This window comes from Astatotilapia calliptera, chromosome 22 (assembly GCF_900246225.1).
Source record: "Astatotilapia calliptera chromosome 22, fAstCal1.2, whole genome shotgun sequence".
Lineage (NCBI taxonomy): Eukaryota > Metazoa > Chordata > Actinopteri > Cichliformes > Cichlidae > Astatotilapia > Astatotilapia calliptera.
Window position 1 is genome coordinate 6,879,200 of NC_039322.1, and position 23,273 is coordinate 6,902,472.

At 41.5% G+C, this 23,273-nt stretch overlaps 2 protein-coding genes across 6 annotated transcripts in view; both read right to left on the minus strand.

The window, feature by feature from the left end:
* LOC113014180 (uncharacterized) overlaps positions 1–5,395 on the minus strand; it is a 29,695-nt gene extending 24,300 nt beyond the window's left edge. For 2 of the 4 annotated variants that reach the window (XM_026155540.1, XM_026155537.1), the window contains exons 1-6: positions 4,843–5,054; positions 3,697–3,823; positions 3,096–3,255; positions 2,816–3,008; positions 2,236–2,307; positions 32–1,910 (exon numbers count right to left, since the gene is read on the minus strand). In XM_026155540.1, coding sequence (XP_026011325.1) covers positions 32–1,910; positions 2,236–2,307; positions 2,816–3,008; positions 3,096–3,255; positions 3,697–3,805 — 2,413 coding nt within the window. In that variant the 5' untranslated portion in view covers positions 3,806–3,823; positions 4,843–5,054. Of the gene's footprint in view, positions 1–31; positions 1,911–2,235; positions 2,308–2,815; positions 3,009–3,095; positions 3,256–3,696; positions 3,824–4,842; positions 5,055–5,234 lie in introns of those variants that run through there. The other 2 variants (XM_026155539.1, XM_026155538.1) reach the window with 2 other exon arrangements.
* A 339-nt stretch (positions 5,396–5,734) lies between these two features.
* zmym4.1 (zinc finger MYM-type containing 4, tandem duplicate 1) lies at positions 5,735–23,208 on the minus strand. Of its 2 annotated transcripts, none has more exons than XM_026155542.1 (27): positions 22,957–23,208; positions 20,469–21,195; positions 19,964–20,077; positions 18,965–19,041; positions 18,663–18,815; positions 17,034–17,260; positions 16,684–16,879; positions 16,306–16,509; positions 15,759–15,918; positions 15,556–15,671; positions 15,277–15,456; positions 14,950–15,100; positions 14,687–14,859; positions 14,435–14,579; positions 12,899–12,997; positions 12,757–12,794; positions 12,368–12,512; positions 11,807–11,919; positions 11,093–11,321; positions 10,477–10,704; positions 10,211–10,320; positions 9,550–9,727; positions 9,264–9,415; positions 9,007–9,121; positions 8,666–8,914; positions 8,371–8,500; positions 5,735–7,059 (listed from the first exon to the last, which is right to left on the minus strand). In XM_026155542.1, the coding sequence occupies exons 1-27, from the start codon at positions 23,017–23,019 to the stop codon at positions 6,837–6,839; spliced, it is 4,695 nt and encodes a 1,564-aa protein (XP_026011327.1). In that variant the 5' UTR covers positions 23,020–23,208; the 3' UTR covers positions 5,735–6,836. The 2 variants fall into 2 exon arrangements, with proteins under 2 accessions (XP_026011327.1, XP_026011328.1); XM_026155543.1 differs by lacking the exon at positions 22,957–23,208 and adding an exon at positions 22,667–22,950.
* Positions 23,209–23,273: the final 65 nt, after the last annotated feature.

Sequence of the window (23,273 nt, forward strand, 5' to 3'; positions counted from 1 at the left end):
TGTTTATGTCTGCATAATACTGGACACAAACCTTCAATCTCAATCTCATCCAGAGAGGTTCCTTTGAATCTTTCAAGAGAGCCTTTTTCCATTGCCAGAAGCAGTTTAGCAATTTTTGCGAGTTCAACAGCCGCTTCGGGCAGCCGATAATAATCCCTGTCCATCCGGATGTCATGACCCAGCAGTTTAGCAAGGTGAGGTAGCTCGTCATTCTCCAAGTTAAGAATCTGAAAAATTCTTGCAATGTGCTTGTGAAAATGCACGGACGTGAGGTGCTCTGGGTTCTTTGCAGAGCACATTCTTGTGTAGACCCGAACACAGTGGCCTCCGTGGTAGAGGCTTGTGGATGAACCGTCTGGCTTTGCAAACAAGAAAGGATTGTCTTCGTGTACTCCGCACGCTGGTCTCTTGCTCATAAGCAACGTTAATGCGCTGACGAGCTGAGACGTCAACAAAACAGCAACGTTCTGCCCAGTCTTGCCTGCAATATTAATCCTGATAAAGTGCTTGGACAACACCTGGGTAGTCTCGTCCCGCTCCTGGAATGACTTAAGGGTAATTTTTGAAACCTCGGGTGCGCATTTGTTTAAGACTGACACCTGTGCAAGTATGACTCTGCAAAGTGCATTATACATCTGAGGGGTTTCATACTTCTTCATGCACTCAATGGCAGAAGCAGAAGTCTTTTCCAGGTGCGTGTAGAACGTCTGTATGTCACGCGTGAACGGTATCGTAGAGGGGCTGTGTACTTTGTGTTCACTTGATGAAGGTGCATCTTTGTGAGGGCCAGTTTCCTTCCACTCCTTCGCACACAGCATCATGAATGTGTTAACATCTCTCACGGCCCGCTTACTGCTGTCGCTCTGTGCGACAACAAATTCTCCCAGTTTTTTCAGAGACTTTACAAAAAACAAGGCAAGGCTCGGTTTGCTGTACTTCTGCTTTTTTTCATCAAAACCAGAGAGGTTTCTGACAGCAGCAACAACTTTGTAGAAGCTTCTGGGTTTAAGTGCTGCTTCAAAACTCACTATTCTCTTATCATGGAGCTCTATTAAGAGCCTTCCTATTTTTCTCAACTTCTGTCTGACGCGCTCTTGGTTTGTCGGATCATTTCCACTGTTCTCAATAAGACTCTGGGCCATCTTCATGAAAAGGTAGTCATGTTGAATTAAAAATACAATTTCATCTTGTTTCATCGGTGAAAGTATCTCCCAAACTTCAGACGGAAACTTTTCAGAGAACTCCGACTCGGTGACATCCCCCAAGATGCTCGTCTCGCCATGTGTTGCAGCATTTATTGTTTGCTTAGCACACTTTGCTACATGCCTATATAGGTCTTTGCTTTGAAGCATTACTTTACAATAAATGCAGTGCACAAAATTTTCAGCAGTCATTACATAGCGGGATGATCGTCTTCCCACTTTTAGCGGTCCTGTGTTACTCCTCAGAACCTCTTGATTATGTTTGTAGTTTCCTCTTTTTCGTAATTTGGCCAGCAGACTTTTACGTTCTGCTGAGTTTTTGGGTAAAGCAAAGATTTCAGCGATTTCAGGGTCTTCATCGATGTGCCTTGAAAGATGCCGAGGAATTTTGTGATAACCTTTCCCGCAAACATAACAGTAATTTTTCTTTGTGAAAGATGTTCCTCCGCCTTTTAGTCCAGCCTTACTGGATCTGTCTCCTTTGTATCTGTCTTCTTTGTACGTCTTGTCTTTGTCCGAGTCATGATCATCAGAACTCGAAGTGTCATCCTCCTGAATTGATGACACTCTCCTGAAGTTTTTCGTCATTTCTTGAGAATCTGACTCAGAATGTGGCGAACTGTCCCTGGATGACCTTCCAAGATCAACAGAGTGGTCACTGTCATGACTTGGACCTGGTAGTTCGCTGTCATCATCCGAGTCTTTAAACTGAAAATACAAATTAAGAGCATGTTGACAGACTACATTTGGTTCACTAACAGATACTTTATATGTTTTTATATGCATTTAGCAAACACATAGCTTCAAGGTACTGTGCAAAACCAGAGAGACAGACCACTACACACCTTCCAGACAAACAACCTTCAGCAAATGTAGAATTTAGAAATATACCTAAAAAGCATGGACTATAAAATCTTGCACAGGTAAAATATGCAAACTCCGAACACAACGGCCCCCGAGAGACCATAAGGTTCGAACCAGGAACCTTTTGTACTTCTGTACTCCAAAACAAAATTGCTGCTTGTTTACGTACTCTTCTTTTCTTGGGTGTTGATGAAATTTGATACATTTTTTTGTCTGAAGTACTTGGTCCATCACGTGACTCCTGTAAATGTGAAATAAGACAAAAAAACTGAATATAAACATTAATATTTGGAAATGATTACATACCAAACTGTAAATTTGGACATATTTGTGTACTGGTTTGATTGAGTTTTTACTGTTACAAAACATTTTTTTTATTTGTCTTAAAAAGAATTCAAAAACTTTGCACATCTGCCACATCCCAGAAAACAAAGCACACCAGGCTAAAGAAAGGCATCAATCTCAGACTGGTAGAAGGATCCGAACCAAAGTCAGATCACAATCTCATCATAAAAGAGCCACTCTGGGGTTCTCATTCTGACCACATTTGGACTACTCGTTGGTACTAGCCAGACTGAGAACGCCTCCTGTAAAACACTATTAGTTCTAGAGTAAGTGTAACGCTATTTTACACTTATAGATGTCAGGTTCTTCTGAATGAGCACAGAGAACTGTTCTGGTGTGTTCAGAGGGAGTGAGTGGAATATATAAAAATCATAAGAAAGGCTTCTTTAATAATATAAACATACCTTGGGACGCCACGAGTAATAGGAGCTGCCGTAGTTGTAAGTTATCTCTTTGCCTTGAGGTATTTCTTCCACTGCAAAGAGGCACAAGTGTGGCTTCCCCTCATAAACGATCTTCTTCATTTCACAGTTTGGACTTATGTGATCATCATTCACAAGCCTTCCAAGGGTCTTGTCATTTTTGGAAGCATCAACGCTGCACATACAAAAGTGTCCCCTTAATAAAAGGAAGCTGTAAATAAACAGTCCAAAACACTTTAAAAATGCAAAACAAACACCTTACCACCACTGTTCTCCATTCCATGTAAACTCATATAAGAAACCATTCAAAGTATCACCGCTTCTCTTCTTAGGCCTCCCGTCTTTGCGAAGAAAGATCTTCCCACGATACTCGACAACAAAGGCAGATGCTTTAATGGTTTTGTTTGTAAAGACACCCTTTCCTAAAAATTTTATTAAGAACATAAAAATTAGGTTCAACAATTTCCCTATAAACTGTTTACACTGGAACTGCCATGACTTTGGCAATAAATATAGCACTCTGTGCATTCAAATAAGACATCATCCTTTTAAATACATCCAGCAAAAGTAGAATTAAGTCTTTTCAGACCAACTGTGGCTGTGATTAGTCCACAACTTCCCAGACATATTTTATAAAGGAATATTCACATTTTTACTTCATCATATACAAAAATAAATTGTGTTTAAGTATGTCTAATTTTACTTCTGAAGACCAGAAATACACTGCTTGAAAGTCTAAGCCCCCCTACAGTTTAATGGGACCACCATATTCATTCACTGGAGCTACCAAGGTTGCATAATTTTCCTTTAATTTGTCACCCATTCGTGTTCCACTATAAAAGTCTTATATATACACCACATACCTTTAAAGGAGTCTATGAACCTTTCTTCTAGGAAGGGTTTGTCTCTGCAAGCCACAATGTGCACCAGGGCATCTTGCTCTGGATTCACTCGCTTGTGTCGGTTTTCCATGACAGCTGGAAAAATCTGCTGAGCACAACAATTATGGCAATGTAAATATTGCAGCAGACAGTTTATTTATATTCAAGGTTTGAGGCTTGAGGTGTGTTTTCAGTGTGCGAATGCAAGTCAAAACACATCTGGGGTGCTTAAAAATAATGTTATGCCCCACCCACTACTAAAGGAAGTCCAGGACTGCTCTTACTGATAATTGACTAACATAGGAGGGTTGTCAACAAGTCAGTTCACCTTGACGTTCCAGGCTATAAAAGCTGGCCCAGATGAATTGCTTAGTCTCTTTCTCCTCAAGTACACCTGTATGAATCCAGGTTGCATAAGTATCGTAGATTGTATACTTTCAGTACACTCATCCCTTTTATGTACTTGCATACAATATGTTCAACACGCTGCCAACCTTATTCAGAACAACTGTAACTTTTTAGTTGCAATAAATGTGTGTGTGTTTGGTAGAAAAAAAAATTCAAGAAGCTCATATTTCTAACATTTGTTCACTCAAATGTAAATAGCCCACAAAATTGGGAAAATAAGTTAAACTATCTCATTTTATTTATAAAGTAAAAACTGATACTGATACTACTTTGAACTAATGAATGCACTAAGTACTAAATGTAATTACTTATAATAATAAGTATTTCCACCTGATTTGCAGTGAAGCAGGATGAACAAACTGGCACTAGAGTAGATTTTCCACAGACCTCAAACTTGTACTAAAGTACTTGAGCGGCTCTGCATGTATAAGTTTGTTCCACTTTCCTCTGTAACTTCTTGGATAAATTTGTCTGTTCTGCTCAGTTGTACCAGGCACTATACAACTGAGCAGAAAACCCATGCATCTGGACAGCTGCAGCTGTATCTGGCTAATGTTTACATTCAGTTAGTTGTACACATACATGCTTTGCTAGTATCCTTGCATTAGCCAGCAGGTGAGAAACAAACCAGCAGTGGTTTCTGAGCTGTTTACCCATTGTTTTAGACCTAGCTAAATGTATTTCAAGAACTACTTCGGTTTCACACCAAACAACAGTTACCTCCGCTTTAGTGTCCACAAGAAAAAACAAGAAGAGCTCCAGGTGTAGCTAGCATAGAAGTAGCCATCTTTCTTGTATGGGTAATGAGAGACCACGTGACGATAAAGGGGCACGATCTGGGAGGAGCGGCGGTATCTCTGACCAATCACTGGCGGTAACGTCAACGATTGACTGCAGCGGCAGCGAATCCGCGGTCGCGATCGTCTCAGCCACTAGGAGCAGCGGAGAACCGTGAAAGTGGAATGAGCAGTTTATGAGGACATGGCGGGGACAAGTACCGTCGGCTTTAAGCGTCCTCGTAATCCGAGTAAAACACACCAACTGGAAATCACATTCATCACATTTGTATCTACTTTTGAGCCGCTTTAACGACTGAATCGATAAATTTTTACCTTATTTCAGAGAGCTCTCCTTCCAAGTCTCTCTGCTCGGAGACCATTTATGCATTACTTCTTTTTAGTTTAGTTCACTGGAAGTGACTTGGATAAAAAACGAAAACAGCGTGGAGACAAAAGTTAGAGAGGCGAGGCTGTTTGGACATGCGCAGAGGGAAAGCGTTACCTGGATGACGAATGCTGAACATCAAGGAAAAAAAACAGGAAGACCACAGAGGAGATTCAAGGATGTAGTGAAGGAGGACATGGAGAGTTATATTGGCAGCATTTAGTGTGATAGAGGATGGAAGGGATAGGATGAGATACTGAAAGATGATCCACTGTGGTGACCCCTTAAGGTTTCACCTTGGTTCGATTTAAGCAACAAAAGGTAGATCTTTTAGGTTCATTAAAAGATCACGGTTTGGGCTGAAATCAAATCACATTACAGATTCTGTCGAGACTAAGAGGCAGACCTCTCTCACAGGTGCAATTGTAGAGTCTCAAAAGAAAACAAGTGTTTTGAAGTTGTTTTTTTATTATTCAAAATGAACATATAATAGAAAACACTCAAGAGAACCTTGGCAGCCATACTCTAAGGGGGTTAAAATAATCTAGACATACACAAACGGACAGCTTTATTTGCTTTCATATAATACCAGAGCTCATTATGCAAAAACTCACTGCTTTAAGGTTTGTTTAGTATGAAATCCCAAAATGAGTTTAAAACTTTAGAGTTGTAGGCTTTTCTCTTCTCAGATTGCTTGAAAGTCATAATGAGGGATAGCAGCTACCTAACACTCAAATCTCTAATTTCTTAAAATGTAATTGAATCACTTCCAAAATCTTTAATCCCTTCAATCAGGCACCAATGATGATTTTTACATTGTTCGATGCTGTAATTTCTTTTCAGGTTGATAAGATCATTTAAAGTATCTGAGGATTATCTGTTAACCACAAAACACAACGTGTGAATTGTGTACATTTTCAACGTTTAGCATCACAACTTAAAAAGGAATCTGGAAGAAAAATCAATCAAATCATGATTCAGGTAAAATCTCCAGTCAGATGTTAAAACTGTGTTTTCTCAAAGTGAGATTGCAACAATTCTTGAGGTGTGCAAAAGTACTGACCCAGGAAATATTCTAACTACTGCAAACACAGACGTGTTCATTTTGGCCTCTGAGGTGTGAATGTAGTGAAACTAACAATATGCAGCTCTCTATTCGGGACCTCCATCACTCCGAGATGGAGGGCTAGCTTTAGAAAAACTTGGAAGTCCAGTGTGCACAGGAAGGTCAGGAATCATAACACATGGAAGGAGATAAAAGTAGTATTTTCCATAAGACACAACCACATAAACACAGGAGGGCAGCTGCGTGCCCTGCTGAGCAGTAAACAGTCTTTAATGCTGAGTCCAGCATCTCAGCCTCACCTCTACATAAGCGATGTGAATCGGAGGTTCTGTCCAAACGTGCGTTTGAAATGTGACTCTTTGCTGTTTCATACTGCTGTTGTGAATGTTTTTTTTTCCTGTCCGTTTATGTTCAGCGAATATTTTTGATAATATCCAAACATTTACATCACTAGCTGCAACTACGGTAAAAGGTCACTTCACGTTCACTCCGAATCCTCCTCCTCCTCGGGTATAAACGGTGGGTCATCGCTCGTCTGCTGCTTTGTGTCGAGATGCAGCTCTCTGACTGTGAGGATGCGGATGAGCATGGCCTCCATGGTGGTGTCATCCAGAGCGGTGGAGGAGAACCACAGCGGGCTGTTGGGGACACAGCAGCGCTCGGGGTGCAGGTAGAACATGTTGGTTCGCTGCTTAACCGACTCCGAGCTGGGCGGAAGAAACAGGAACAAAGATTTAGATCAATGTGCTGATAAATCAGAGTAAAATGAGGGTCGGCCAGTGGACCATCTCAATCCAGCCTTCCACATCCAAACAAGAAATAAACTTTAAAAGAATCAATGAGTGGCAGGTTTTATTAGTCTTTACTGACATTTAACACTTAACCTTTTATTAGTTGTGCAGTAGTGCAGATCAGGCAAGTGGCAAATGTCGGCTCATTTAAATGTTATGACGCTTAATATTTCAAGTGTAACTTATTATCATATTTAAATTTAAATAAAATTTAAAAGTAATATTAAAAAAAGATATTTCCTATTCCTCTAAAAGAAGGAATAACCTGCAACCTGCATATGGCCAATAAAGTATTCATTCAAATTCAAGTCATGTGATCAGTGTATTTTGCCAAATGGGAAACTGCATCTTTAAAAAACCCAACAAGCCTACTTCATGTAACACAAATGAAACAATATGATGTCACAAGTAAGAAAACTCAGAGGTTAAGTTCAAATTTAAGGAGATGAATGAGAGGAAGGTAGTTAAGTGCAGAGTCTAAACTTCTCAGGCAGATCCTTCCAGAGCTTTGGTGCCCTGAAAGTTTAGCAGAGGAATACGTCCAACCTGAGCACGAAAAATCAAGATAATGTTTGGCTGAATCTGGCATATTTTCATGATGCATTTGTGTTAGTTAAAATCCTTCTTACATAAACAAACATAAAACTGGAGCTTCTGTCGCGATGCTGAAAGTGATGTGATCTCTTCTTCTGGTTTTAGATCAAACTCTCTGGGCTTAACTGAGCCCACTGAGTGAGTTTTTATTTGTACCTTTCAAAATACTGGTTTTAGACAGTTTTGTGAGCTACTCCTGTAATATCAGGTCTCAAAATCTGACAACAAACAATATATGCGCCACAAAAGAAGCGACTGTAGCTCAGGAGCTGCATCATCCCTTTTTTTAACCAAGTAGCTGTTGCAGGCCGAGAGGCCCCTGCAAAGGTCACCAGTCCGTCGCAGCCTAACACAGATAACTAACCTCACCTACAGCTTATTTAGAAGAAGCAAACAATCAAGTTTTTGTACTCTGGAAGGAAACCTACACAGGCACAGAGAGAAAATACAAACTAGACACTGAAAGATTAAATAAATATACCTATTTAAAATAAACTGAACATAGCAGTTATGTGGGAAAGGTAATGCAAGATTATTGTGCAGCCATTTACTTCACAAAGTTCACGTGCTGAAAGCGGAGTCCAACCAGCCACAGATCCATCACGAGTGCACCAGTGGTTGTACAACACTCACCACTTTGAGAGGTAGAACTCGTAGAGTCTCACGGGACAGCGAAGAGGGTTCTCCGTGTTCTCCATCATCTCCAGGATTTCTTCTTTACTCTCCTCTTCCTTCCGCTTCTTCGCTGGGCCACCCTCTGCATCTGAAGAGGACACATACAGACAGTGTGCAAGTTTCAGGATAATTTGTACATGAAAACAGTCAGAATCTGTTTGACTGCTAATTTTAGGTGGACTGTCGACTCTTAACTGCAAAATCAACGCGTTTAGCTCTGTGTGTTTAAATCTGGCGTTCTGCCCGTTGGTACCTGACTCCGCCTCGGGTCCGGACAGCGGTGGGTAGAAGCGCAGGAATGTGGTCTTGGTGTTGTTTAGATTGGTTTTTGTGCAGCGCATGACGTGTGCAAAGGACAGCTGACGGTGCTGCTCCACCTTGGTGAAGCCAAAGTACTTGCAGCAGAAGAAGAGCAGAGTGTTGAGGAGGACGATGGGGGAGTACGCCCCCAGCTGTTTACAGTCCCACAAAAACTCCTCCTCTACACGGGAGTGGATATAACCTGCGGAGGGAAAGTGACCCGCTGTAAATCTGAGCAAACAGACGTTCGTTTGTGTAACACTGACAGAGACAAAGGTGGTGTTGGAAACTCACCACTGGGTGTGATTGAAGGTTTGAAACCTCGCAGCAAGTTGGTGAACTCAATGGAAAACTTGTTATAGAAGCGATCCATGAAAATGTTCTCCACACGACCGTTTTGAAACAGATACTGCAGAGAAAGACAAAAAGTTTAGAGAACCAGGAAAGTAAAGGAAGTCTGGACTATGTTAGAAAATGGTTATAAATATGATGACATGTATATCTAAGTGTATCCATATTTACACTTAGTTTCTCTGAGAAAAATGTCTTGCCTGTTGGATGCCGAGGCAGAGGTAAAACATGGTGTCGGGCGAGTACGGCTCTCCGTTTGGTCGTTTCACCTCAGCGATGAAGCAGCAGAGGCCATAGCTGAGCTCAGCGGTGGTGCAGCTAAGAAGATCCTCCTTCAGCTCCAGAGGACGCGCTGACATCAAGATTAAAAGCCATGTTTGTTTGTTTTTAATTATAAAGTCTTAACAGAGACAGGAAAGTCAGAGAATGCAGGAAATGCAGCCCGAAGTGCTGCAGTGTTCAAATGCATTTTATATTCAGACTTACAGCCAAAGCGTGGATTCTCCAGGTTGGGCTGAGTTTGCCTCCACTGGATCCATCGCTTCCAGGCATCAACTCCATATTCACTCTTCAGTTTTGGGATTTCTACTTCCACGGGCTTTTTGGAAGTACTCTTTGCCGAAGACGTTTCAGCAGCCTTAGACTGACGCTGTGGCTTACGACCCTGTGATAACATATAGAGGATGCATTATGGGTATATGTCTGTGAAGGTTCTCAGTCATCCAGGTCATCGTAGTCTAAGGAGCTTGCAAAGAAAAGCGTCTGGACTTCTTTAAGTTGCTTGAAGACGTTTCACCTCTCATCCGAGAAGCTTCTTCTGACCATTATGGGTATAATGGGGACATTTTAGACAACACAGACCAAAGTCATTCAAGTCTTGCAGCTCTGCAGCCTTCTTTGATAAAACCATGCTGGTTATTTTTATGTCCCCATCTAAAGGAGGGAGACATTTAAAACTTTTATTTAAATAAAGAAAAAGAAGGAAAAGGTTGAAAACCTACTATGTTATACTACTACTACTGTTTCCTGTTTTGACACATAATTATGGGTGGAGGGGTCACACGACGCCATCTTTTTGTTACATCATCTCCTTCTCTAATGTTTTGTTGCATATAAAGCCAGCTTTAGATGTGTAAGCAGCAGTTACCCTCTTCTCTCTGGCTTTCCTGTGAGCTTGTCGTCGTACTGGAGCAGCAGGCGGGGGGCTTGGGGACTTGTTGCACTGCTCTCTTTGTTTGGCCATCCTTTCCAGAGTTTCTGGCAATGACATGACATCAAACATGAGACTAAACGCACAAAAGCCCAGAGCAGATCTTTGAAGGGGTTAAAGTAAAAATGTCCAAAGAAATGTAGATAAACTGGAGATAAACTCCCTGAACGTCCAGTATTATGGGTGTATGCCTATCATCTCACCAACAGTGAAGTCGGCTTCGATGTCCATGGGAGGCGGACCAGGAGGTGGTGCGGGCTCGGGCTCACTGGGCATGCCCACAGATACATCTAAAACTGAGTTGAACTTCTCGCTGGCGTAGGTTTTACTTGGCGACAAGGGCCCCGCGTCAGAGGAGGCATCCTCCCAGCTATTGAGGAAAGTGGCCAGTTCGTCGGTGTCCAAGTCATCACTGTAGTTACTGACATGGTCTACAAAACAACCATCACACTGTCTGTTAGTACAGCATGAATACACTGTTAATAACATCAAAACTATCTGTATGGGAATAAAATGATGCAACTTTGACAGATAACTTGGATGAAATCCTAACATGTGCACGCTGACGTTATTAAAGTTAATTAATTATGCATTTACAAAACTAAATTATAAATATGACAACATTTCTTTAGTTTTAGTCAGTTTGGTCAAATATGTCAATACTTCCTTCAAGAGCCACTGGTGCACAAACAAAATAAAACTTAATAAACACAAAACTACAATAGCTTTAACTGTTTAACCCTGTAATATGATGGCTTGATGGCCTTGAGTACCCCCTACTTTCATCTTTTCGTGGCCTCATTAAATGTTTCGTCTCACCATCTGTGACAGGTGCTTCTTGCTTTTCAGGCGTTTTCTTCACCGCTTTTTCCTCTTTGCGCGTCTCCGGCTTGTCGTTATTCTCGTCGTCTTCGGCCACCATCTCCGCCATGAGGATGAGTTCTGCCTCGTATGGATCGGACGGGATCTTCTGTTTGATCTCCTGGATGGTTTCCACAATGCGCTCAGCACTGTCCATTGTCACAGGAAGAAACATTGGCACAGGAAGCTGAGGTAGAAAGAAAGAAGGAGCTCATGAGTGGGACCTTAGTAAGGGCAAAAACAAAGCTGAAGATTAAAGGAGTGTGTAATGTAATTTATCCATGGCGAGAGCCTATCCCAGCTGCCATAGGGCAAGAGGCAGGGTACACCGCAGACAGGTCGCCAATCATTTGAACATCCTGTCTGAATCAAAATGCTATGGGTCACGGGGTCACGCCTATGGTTCATGTGTAAATATATGCGCCCATTTGTTGAGCTACATGTTTTACTTCTTGCTGCTGTTTTTGTTACAGTGTTACAGTGCATGGTTTTGTCACAAGCATGTTAACAGATTCCCAAATAAAATCCATCTTGATCTTAAAATTCCTCATTTTAATTATTCTAAATAAACCTTAAAAAGACAAATGTAAATTCTAAGACAAAAAGTTATGGGAAAACTTTGAATTAATTAGAAATAATAAAGTTCCAAGGTGGTTGCATTGTTAGACATACAGGTAACGGCAGGCCGACAGGCTTGGGAGTGCACTGGCTGTACATGTTCATGGGTACAGGAAGGTACACCGGCACAGGAACAGGCAGGATCACCATTTTTGGGAAGATATCATCTACAGAGAGAGAAAAAAAGGGAATAGTAGTCGTGATTAGATAAGAACATGGCACAGAGTTTGCTCTTGCAGCAAGTATGTTTAAAGAGGAAGCATGTACAGTGTGCAAAGACAAACAAATACTTTACATTTAGTCTTGTCTGTAAAATCGTGAGCATACATTAGTGCTCTGCCCAGAAAGTTCAAACTTCAAAGCATCAGTTAAGCATTTGAATAAGATTCCTCTCCACAAGCATTCGCTGTCTTCATAACAACATAAGCTTAGCTGATTATGACCCTTACCCTTTAACCTGTGTTTGTGACCCGAGCGTTAAACGCTGTGAAGTGCAGCTAGCAGCAGTAATTCAGCTGTAATCAATCAGATTGAACAGCTATTTGAAGCTTTTTAAACACAGAGTAAAGCGGAGGTGTTGCCCTGACAGAGACACTGCCTGTGTGCTTCTTTTACCCGTCTGTGCCTCCACGTCGACCGTCTGCGTTTTGCAGGAGACTCCTTTGTTCTGCACCAGCGGTCTACACAGCAGAGCCTTGTTCTTCAGGATTTTAGTCGGGGGAGGAGGATGAGTCTTCACCGTTTCGGTCTGAATGCTGATCTGAAGGACAGAAAAATGACAATAACATCTCTAAAGTTACTCATCTGTAACACTACACGGGCTACTTCCTTCAAGCTAAAAGTGACTGAACTAAATGTCCCAAAGATTTCCTTTTAAAAGCAAAAGTGCGTCATTTCAACTAAGAAATATATTTTTCATAAACATAACTTACACTGAAAAAAAGGAATTGGAAAAAATACAACTGTATACAAAAAGAATACATGAATTTAAAAAATGTACTTACGTGTCCAGAGGTCTTTGACTGAGAGTTTGATGCTGTACCTGCAGAAAAAAGGTAAAATATGAAACTCGTGCAGCTACTGATGATTAACAGTACAAAATGATTTCTTTTTAATATCTTGCGTGTGTTTGTTTTTGTTTTGTACTTTGTTGGGCACTTCTATCAGAAGTGTTAGGTTTTCCTTTTGGCGTGCCAGCGAGCGAGATGACGTTGGCGATCACAGGTGTGGCCTCTCCTGTGCTGGCTGAAAGCAAAACAGCAACAAACTTAAAACGTCTCAGTAGGAAGTCGCTCCCGACTTCTTCCTAAATCCTCAGAGAGAGGCATTCTTGGTCTTACTTTGTGACCCAGTTGCAAAACATTTTTTAGTTTTTCTAGTTTAAGAATTAAGTTGTGGGGCTTTACAAATTGTGGCAGCACTCTTTAATGCATAGAACTTGCAATACCAAAGTATTGATATATGTATGTGTGGATGTACAGCTGTATACACGGGCATATATTGTCTTCCCATGACCTCATAATATTTTGTCTGTTTTGTTTGGTTTTGTTTGTCTGTTTTGTTTTTCTGCATAAAAATGTTCCTAAATAAATAAAAAGTATCAAAAAAAAAAAGAATTAAGTTGTGCACGACTGGTAAACATTTAGCTTTGTTGCCTTAATAGTTAGTACCAGAAATATTCATATTTTATTAAAGAACAACAACAGTTAACAGCTGGTGTCAAACATGCAGTCCAGTGTTGCAGCAGCTCAGTTTTACAGTCTTGCATGCAATGCAAATGTTGCCATCAGATGATGAACGAAACAGTCAGTGCCATCCAACTTCACATTGACTCATTCATGGAGATTATACATTACACTGCAACAACTGTGCATGCGGTGGGCATCAAAGAAGCTGACAGTGTTGTCTCGGAGCTGTCTGCGTCCGCAACACAGTATGAATCTAGGCCTCAGTGCCTCTTTGATTTACCACATTAGCATTTCTTGATGGTCTGTCTTTACAGCAGCACAGTGGTTAAGGCTGTGGGGTCACAGTAAGAGCTCTGTGGGTTTTCTGTGAGGAATTTATATGTTCACCATGTGTCTGTGTGGATTCTCTCCAGGTGACAGTTTCTTCCCACAATCCTGAGACGTGCATGTTATGTTACATAGTAATTCTAAATTGGCCTTAGGTGTCAACATGACCACAAATGATTGCACATCTCTCTGTGCTAGCCCTTAACATCAAACTGGCCACTCAATCAAAAGAAAGTAATACTTCGCTTTACTACAGTTTTAAAGAGTGCTAAGGAAAGCTTAGCCAAACTCATCAAACCCAAACTGATTTTATCAAAAGCAGCAGCTTCAAAAGTCATTAATTAAACTTTAAACATGTCTGAATAAGCCTCACTCTATTCCAGCTGTCATAGGTTGAGGCAAATTACACCCTAGACAGCATGCCAGTCCATCACAGGGCTGACTCAGAACCTCACACTCCTGAAACCAGTTTAGATTACTCCAACACTTAAGTAAAACAGGAGGAAACACAGAGACTGGGAGAACGCACAGGTTCCACACAGAAAGCTCCGCCCAAAAAGGCCGATCAAACCGGTGAGGCAACAGTGCTAACCACTACACCATTAAAAAAAATATATAAATCAGATGAAGTTACAGATTCAAACAGGGATAAAAACACGGTATGCACCTTTCACGACTTCACCCTGCGTGGCCACTGTCTCACAGCAGAACTGCAGCAGACAGCTGAGGTCGCAGAAGTGTTTGACTTCCCCGAGCATGGGAAGGCTCTGCTTTAGCTTCCCTTTCCGCCCGCAGGTGTCGCACTTTGCAACCTGAGTGGAAAAGCAATGTGTTTACGTGGAGGAGGAGATCATGCTCACGGAGATTGCCGCTTTGGTGTAAAACTATGATTTTAATATCTTTACTGCGGTTTGCTTACGTGGCAGAACAGCATGGTGTACTTGGACCTGCACTCCTCCGAGCAGAACTCCTCCGTCGAGCCTCCGTACTGCGCCGTCACCAGCTTCTTTGAAACGGAGTGGCAGTAAACACAGGAGTGACAGTGCTTCCCCCAGTTTTTACTCAAGTCGTGTCTGAACAGGAGCTTACAGCCTGGACACACAGAAATAAATAAAATAAATACAGATTTCAGAGCAGAATCGGGTTCTTACAGCTGACGAATCGATTTCCACGACTCCTTACCGTCGCTGCAGAAGTAACAGTCTTTGTTGTTGACTCTCTTCACGTCTCTGGTGATCTTTTCGATCATACAGTACTCGCACACACTCGTCACGTTGTTGGCTTTCTTAAACTCGTGAGAACAGTCCACGCTGCACAGAAAAACCATCTTGTCCTGCACGCACACACAGAAGATACAAATCATGAGAAATGTCAGCCTGAACGGACAAGGTCTATTTTCTGTGTTCATTTTCTTGAAAGTGTTGACAACCCACAGGAACACTGTTGTGGTATTACTGATCTCTAAATGTAAAACTTTCCACTCATAATTTATTTGTTTCCATTAATTACCTTCATTTGGATGAGCTCAGGTTTAAAAGTGATGACGCGGGAGCACTGGAAGCAGTTCACTTTCTGGGACACTTTTGCCTCCTGTTGCACTGGCGTTGTACTAACGGGCTGAATTTGGGACGATCCCATGGGCAGCTTCGTAAAAACATTCACCTGCTTCTGCGACTGCTTAAATTTTTCCTAAAGCGCAGAAAAAGAAACAACAGAAGTCTGAAATACCAGCTTTCATTTTTCAAAAATCTTTCTTAGGTTTGTCTTTAAATAACTTTAAGTAAATACCTGAAAAGCCATGACACACGGGAGAGTGCAGAAATTCCTGATTGAGGTATCGGACATGGCCAGGTGGTAGGACGGTACGCTGTTTTTGCCACAGTTATCACAGTTTATCCGAGCACCTGAAACCAAATTAATCCATCATAAACAATCATTTAACAAAAACAAGTACAAGGTTTAATCTTCAATGAGAAGCTGGTATCGCGTACCTGAAGAACTAACAGTCTGGACTTTGTACGCCATCACACAGCTGCTGCTGCAGAAAAGATCCACAGAGTCATCACTGTTTTTGCTGTCCACCATTTCTGCCACAAAGCGGGCGGTGCGACACATTGTGCACGGCTGGGTCATCTTGGTTATCTTGCTTTTCTGTGAATTAATTTTAAAAAACAAATATGAGGCATGTTGCAAACAACCTCAACCGTTTTAACTCTCAGAGTAAGAAAGAGGAGGCGAGAAAGTTAACTGGCTTTGTTTCCCACATGTGCTGACACTCAGTGCAGGCATGCAACTTTAAAATAGTGCTAAAAAATTTAACTCTTTCCCCTATAGAGTCGAAATCTGAAGACCCCCTCTGTTCTTTTAATGAACAGTTTAGACACCACCAATAAAGTTTGCAGGTTTTTCAAAGGGTAGCTCCACATGCAGAGACCACCCTCTGCCTTCTGAGTTACTCAAACTGGGCTTTCAAGAGTTCAAATGAAGACTAATTCAAAATAAATGTATCTGCAATGAAGCAGAGAACTGTTTCCATACCTCTTTGTATTTCCCCAAACAATCCAGGTTGCACACGGTTTTGCTGCCCTCTTCCAGCTTCAGCATGAGCGGTTTGCTGTGGCAGTACGAGCCACAGTTGGCGCAGCCCGCCATCGAAAGGTTATTTACTGTACGGAAGCGGTTAAAGCAGGCGTCACTGCACATCTTGTGGACAGCGCCGCTCAGTATCACCTCATGTTTGCTCTGCAGAGAGACGACAAAGAGCGGCACAGGTGAAGAGTGTTCACACTATCAGCATAGTTTCATATGGTGTAAATAATGCATGAGACAACGAGGACATTTTTAACACGGTTTGGATAATTCTATATTAAATAATTGAAATAATCATTAGCGGCAGTCCTGTTCTGTTCGACTTACGACACAGTATCTGGTGCACATGCTGCAGAGTGACTGTGGTACAGTCTGTAGAGCTTTCACAGCAACAGCAGTTTTCCTGAAGTTGGAGACAGTTTTCTTGTAGTTGAAGGACGTCAGGCAGATCTGGCCACAGAACTCTTTCATGAGTCCTTTGAGATCCGGAGCCAGGATGACGTCTTGAGGCCGAATTATCAACCTAAAGGAACGAGAGGAAAAGAGGCCAAGGAGAAATCCAAATTCAATCAAACTACAATACAGTTTACTTTGAGGCGTATCATTTGGTGACATTACTTCACCCATCAAACAGTAGTAATAACAGTAGTAAGCCTACTCTCGTCTGCAGAACTCACTTTTGGCAGTTGTGGCAGATTTTAGTGGCTCCCCTGGCCTGAGACAATGAGAGGCAGGTGGTGGAGCAGAAGAGCGCTGGAGAGCCCTTCCTCTGGAAAGCCGTCTGTCCCTTCATCAGGTTCTTCTTACAGTGAGCGCAGAACATGTGCGAAGACGGCGGGCTAACGATGGGCAGCGTCTGCGTTTCAGAACTCTCAGAATACACGGATCCGATCCTCAGGTCCTCCTTTCAACATGAGAGAAACGTCAGTAACGGTTCAGGGATTCAGGCTTCATTCTCAGAAACTGGACCCAGACCAGATCCTGACTGATGATGTTATATATTATTATATTATACTAGCAGCAACAGATTTTCTCTTTGGTGTTCTCCGGGTTTCCCACAGCTGTGGAATTTTCTAGACATCAGCTAAGGAGATCCACGTGACAATGAAAATGTCCAAGCTAGTGAGATCTGACACTAAACAGTTTTAAACCTGCAAAGTCCAAATGTGACAACATGTCATGTTCTGCCACCAAACCTATCACTTACACAAGTAATCATATGTTTGCAGCTGGTTTCCTGCTGCTGTTAACTCCATGTAAGAAAGAATAATTCTCTTCTTCCTTCAATTTCCAGATTTCAGGTGTGAAAAGGTTTTAATGCTGCAAAGTAGTGAATTAACCATATTTTATGGCAATGGTGTAATACTGGTAGAAATATGTTGCTTTAGGAACTACGTGGATATTTCAGGAAGTCTAGTTTGAGGTACAGATCTGTGAGTCTGAACCTCTTCCTGCACTCTGGTTTATTACAGGAGTGGGAAACGCACTGCAGGTTTTTGATATCACCCTGAATCAAATAACTAGTTCATCACCAGGCCTCTGGACATATTGATATTGATTTAGCCATTTGAATCAGCTGTGTTGGATCAAGGACACGTCTAAAACCTGCAGGACACCGGCCCTCGAGGCCTGGAGTTCCCCACCTCTCGTCTATTAGACTCAGTGTCAGTCATGCCAAGTATACAATAGCCAGAATAAAGAACTGATGAAACGAAGAAACCAGTAATTATCCTGAAACATGCAAGTTCATGTGTGAGTCTACCTGATCTTGTCCCAGTTTTTTTTTGTCTTGGTATCATTGCTGCTCACAGACTGGCTCCATACATACAAGTTACCCCCTCCAACTATCACAAGCAAGCCAGAGGACAACCACTCTCAGTGTTCTAGGTCTAATGCAGGGTGTCCGGTCATATGGACATGCCCAAACCATCTCAAATTCTCAGATTCTGAAAGATTCTCCTCCTTCATATACGCAGGCCTGTTCTCCCTCTGTCGTTGTCGTAAATTCCACCTCTTTTTGGGACCACTCCATCATACTCCCAGCTCGTGTCAAGTGTTCTTTTGCAGCCACTTTGGACTCGTTGTTTTACACCTTTGCACTACAGACATCATGTGCCTCTTCCTTTCCAGCCTTTTTGTTCACTACATGGGTTTTGAATATCAAATATTTCATTTCAGTAACTGCTGTTCCATCTCCCAAACTTTCTGCAACTGTCTCCACACCTGATCGTTGCGTGACAGCTCTGCATACGCTTGCCAAATCTAATAGCATAACTCCACAAATCTTTAAGCAGAGTGTGTCTCACCCTTGCAGTATTAGGCTCATCTTTCACACTTGCTGTAGAGGAACTGGACATTAGAGCTTGTTCATATTCCTCATCCACCGGCTCGTCCTTCACAGTGACCAACGGAGGTGAAGGAGACAACTTGACACTTTGGGTTGAAGTGTGCAGCCTCTCCTAGAACAAGGAGTACATGTATATGCTGTTTATTTTGACGGAAAGCTTATGGCGACAGCCTAATCAATAGTTTTCGATGAACTTTCACGTATATTAATAGAGCAGGTAAGAAAAGCCTGAAACCTAAATTCTATCTTACTTCTACTTACAACGTCTAATCTCGGTATAGAAAGCTTGACGACTTTCATGCCGTTCAACATCATCGCCGGTGACGAGCTGTCTCTTCCTACAAGAACACGTGAGCAGCGTGTGAGCAAGTGTAAAAGGAAGTGAACACAAAAACATGAAGAACATGAATGAATGACAACATTCACAACTGTCACTGTGTCGGACAAAACAAAATTCATACTGAACGACGGTCTGAGTGTTAAGATATTTAAAAAAAAGATTGTGTTTTTAGTGGCTCTATGGTGTCATGGTTTAATCATTCATTTAACCAGTCAATGATCCCTCGTTTAACCCTGGGAGGAGACAAAAATACCTCCAGGGTTGCTTCAGGAAGGGAACCTGGTGTAAAACGCCTCCAAATCAAACATGCTCGTGAATAACAGAGCAGCCGAAAAGCAGCTTTATGTTGGGAGTGAGCCATTAAACTCAAAAATATTCAGCAATGTTAAATTTTATTCAGTGTTTTCTTAGTTGCACAGTTACAACCATTTTAACCAACTAAGAGCCAAAATGCTGAGATGCTTGTTTGCCTTTGACCATTTCAGAAGGGACAAATACTTCCTTTATTAGCGTGTTCCCTTTTGGCTGCATGTGTAAACATAACAGGTCAGCACACAGCAGCAGATCTGTATCACTTTATTTGATGTATATCTCTGCATTTTAATTTCTATCAATAACAAGAAAAAAAAGAAAATTGGGTTTGTTCAGTCAAATTTGAAAAGATCTTTGGACTCTAATAAAGCATAAGTATTTCATAAAGGTTCAGTCAGGATAGTCGTTTCATTTGAACCGTACCATTTTAGTCTTGTTATATACAATTTATGTGTGTGGATTTCTAGGGGTGGTTTTCTGTTTATTTATTACAAATTTAATAAATTTAACGAAAATATTAATATTAAAGTTTATTCTGCTGCCAAGATTTTCCACATAATGAGATTTTAATTTCGTACTATTTGTATTTTGGCATTAAGATCACCCACCTGTACTTCCTGTGGCCTCAGACGATGGAGACGAGCTGGACTGCATCAAGTCTGAAGTTGTGGGTTTTACATCAGCTTCCTCCGTAACAGAGTTACTGTCCTCCGTCACTGAGGCTGTGTGTGAATTTTAAAGCACAGCATTTAGTGGGATGATGAAAACTACGCCTTGTTGAGAGACTTTCTGCCATGCTGCCTTTAAAGGAGGAGTGAAAGCATTTCTAAAGCTCAGTGTGCTCTGACGTGGACTCGCAGAGGGTTGCAGGGTAACAAAGGTCAAAGGGTCTTTTTAAAGAAGCCTGTCTGCATTTAAAAGTTACAAAATGTTTGTAGTGGTCGCTTTTTAGGAAATACATTTTTGGCCTTTAGCAGATGAAGGAGTGTCAGGGTAGATGTTTTCTCATATTTGCTGATATTAAAAGTTTTATTTATTTAGATAATTTCCTACAAGATCATAAAGATTCTATTTTGCATCTACAAATGTACCAATCAAAGAGCATCTTTATACCTGTATTAGAAGCATCAGGTGAGCGGCTGCTTTCCATATCCTTCAAGCTGTTCTGTTCCTCCTCTTTCATCTGAGCTTCCTGCTCCACCTGATCCACTGTACCGATGTCCATCATCTCATCGAGTTCATCGCCCGCTGTCAAAACCTTTGGTTTACAGCAGATGGATGACTCCTGCTCTGTGCAGACTTCCTCCTTAGTGTCATTGCTTGTGTCCATGTTTTCATCAGTGTTTTTTATTTCTTTCTCCTCCTCACGATCAGGAGCTACGTCCATGCATGCATCCTCACTGACATCTGCTACTGCAGGGCTTTCCTCTTGGCTCTCATCCTTCCCTGCAAGATCTTCTGCCTTTGACTCAACCCCTTCATCAGATATCACCTCAAGACCCTCGTCACATTTCACCTCAGGAGCCTCTTTTTGGGGCTCTGTGGTGCTACCTGGCTCACCATCATTAACCGTAACAGTCTCCTCTGTCTCCTCTGCAGAAAAAGCTTGTGATGGAGATGTAGAACCAACAGAGTGGATCACCTCAGTCTCAGTTTCTTTAAGTTCTGCTTCTTCACTTTCCATGTCTTTTTCAGCAGCAGCATCATCATCATTATCCTCTTCCCTCTCTTTGGAAAGTTCATGGGAAGATTCATGAACGTGTTCCGTTTCTCCAGCGTCCACCGATGCTGCTGCTTCTGAAACTGCCTCCACAGCCTCTCCATCGGTCCCTTCTGTTACCTATGATGGACAATAGACAGTTTACAGAACACACAAGTCTCTGCTCTGTAACTAAGCCAATCACTAATGTCCACAATGGACAAAAACAGAACAATTAGTTCTGCAATTTCTAGATTTGCACTTCTATAAAATATGATATGCAGCAACGACTGCGAATCTGAGAATTCAATTATTTTTATTGTCATTCCAACAGATGTATTTACAGGCAGTAAAAGTAAATTTTGCACTCAGGTTCTGGTTAAAAGCCAACATAAAAGAGAACAGACAAGAGCAAGATATACAGAAACAAAGAATACAAAACAACAGAGGTGTGTGATGCAAAGACCAGATGAAAGCTGACCAATAAAAACTAATTTTAGAAACCAAACATTTATATCTGCACTTCCTGCATAGCTGTGAGTATTTTATGCTGTGTCCGTTTTAGTGTTTTGAAAGGAGACTTCTTTTAAAGACCCAAACATTTCTGTCACTCCTCATGCATGGTGGGGTTTTAAAATAATTAAAACACTACAGATACATTTAAAATCTTTACTTAGCTACGCTGACGCAACTCAACCAGATATGCTTCTTCTTTTTTTTTTTAAGATATTCACTCAAGACCGAACATGACTGTGTCTAAGAGTTTCAAAACCACAGGGCTGTGAAATATGAGCTGCACAAAACCTAAGTACGGCAGGAAACACGTCCCACCACTCTGTAGCCAAATTTAAACAAGGTGGTTGTTGTGCAGTTAATAATAAAGCTCTAAAATCAAAACCAAGTACAGAAATGTCTGCCAAACACCAGTTTAATCAAAGAAAGACTAAAAAGCTGTCTCAGACCTAAAAATATCCATCTTTGCTGATACTGAATTCTCCTGCAGACTCATAATGCCCATGATGCTTCACTCTTCAAACTAAGGTGTTTGAAACACAAGCAGAGGAAATGGTCACACCGCAGGGATGTGCATACCACATTAATATAACCTCATTTTAGGGATATAAAAGCGCTACCATAAGCTGATCTGAAGCACTAAAAACACCATGAACTGCTTCCATGTGCAGCAGGATCAAGCTCAGCAGTGTCTGCTTCTCTGACTGCATCGTGTAATTAATTAGATAACCTTTAAAACTATCAGTAGGGCTAGTCAGTGCTCAGGTTTGGTGCAGGTTAAAGACGACCGCATTTTGCGAAGCTAAATTCTGCAGCACGGATTTGTGCAAAGTTTAGCAGCCTAAGTTTGCAATAGAGGTACCTTATCAGGGACCATTTAATAAACACGGGGTGTGTTTCACACACACACACACATATATATATATATATATATATACACACACACACACTCAGTACAGATTCAATGCAAAGGTTTAATTTCTGTTTTAGGCGTGCAGCAACACCATAACAAGTTAGCTTACTACAGCGTGGCTGCTGCACAAAGGTTTGACAAATGGCTGTAATACTCCGTTAGACTGTAGGTAATGGGTGTTATTACCTCTGTACAAGTCACTTTCTTGGAGTTAGCCATGTTTTGTTGATATATTAATTAGCAGACCTGTAAAGAGAGAACTACTAGCTCAGCCTTTGCTAAGCTAACGCTAACCTGCTTACAGATCCATGCAGCTACGACTGCGGTTAGTCTCCCTCCGTGTTTTCACCACGCAATAAATAACCTCTGCACATGTTAAATACCCGCTCTGTTTATAATTCTTTTGGATGCAGATATATGATTTTAAAAAGTGTAGTTCACCGCCGTAACAACGTGCACAGAATTACCGCGCCGACCTGCACAGGAGTCACTTGATTGGTGGTCAGACGTTCGCATCCGCTAGTTCCCGTATCGGCCATGGTGGTCCCAAATCACCAATTCTTTTAGTTTAATAATAAAATGCGACTAAGCAATGGTAAACAAACTCCAAAACAGAAAAACGTTTCAAATGCATCCCCTTGCTACAATCATATGCGTCCAGTCCAACAGGACCGTTTGTTTTCCTTCTTCTTCTTCGGTCAAGGTTCTACCCCATCTTTGGGGTTGCTTTTCCGCCTCCTAGTGGCAAGAAAAATACTACAATGGTGGGAGCCAAAATAATATGTATCTCACC

What these genes read in the sequence shown, in the direction of transcription:
- zmym4.1 (XM_026155542.1), bottom strand. Translation starts at nt 23,019, where the DNA reads ATGGCCGATACGGGAACTAGCGGATGCGAACGTCTGACCACCAATCAA. An exon ending in ACCTGATGCTTCTAATACAG is followed by an intron (nt 20,078 to 20,468) that starts GTATAAAGATGC and finishes ATTCACACACAG; the next exon opens with CCTCAGTGACGGAGGACAGT. An exon ending in CGACGTGGAGGCACAGACGG is followed by an intron (nt 11,920 to 12,367) that starts GTAAAAGAAGCA and finishes CTCTCTCTGTAG; the next exon opens with ATGATATCTTCCCAAAAATG.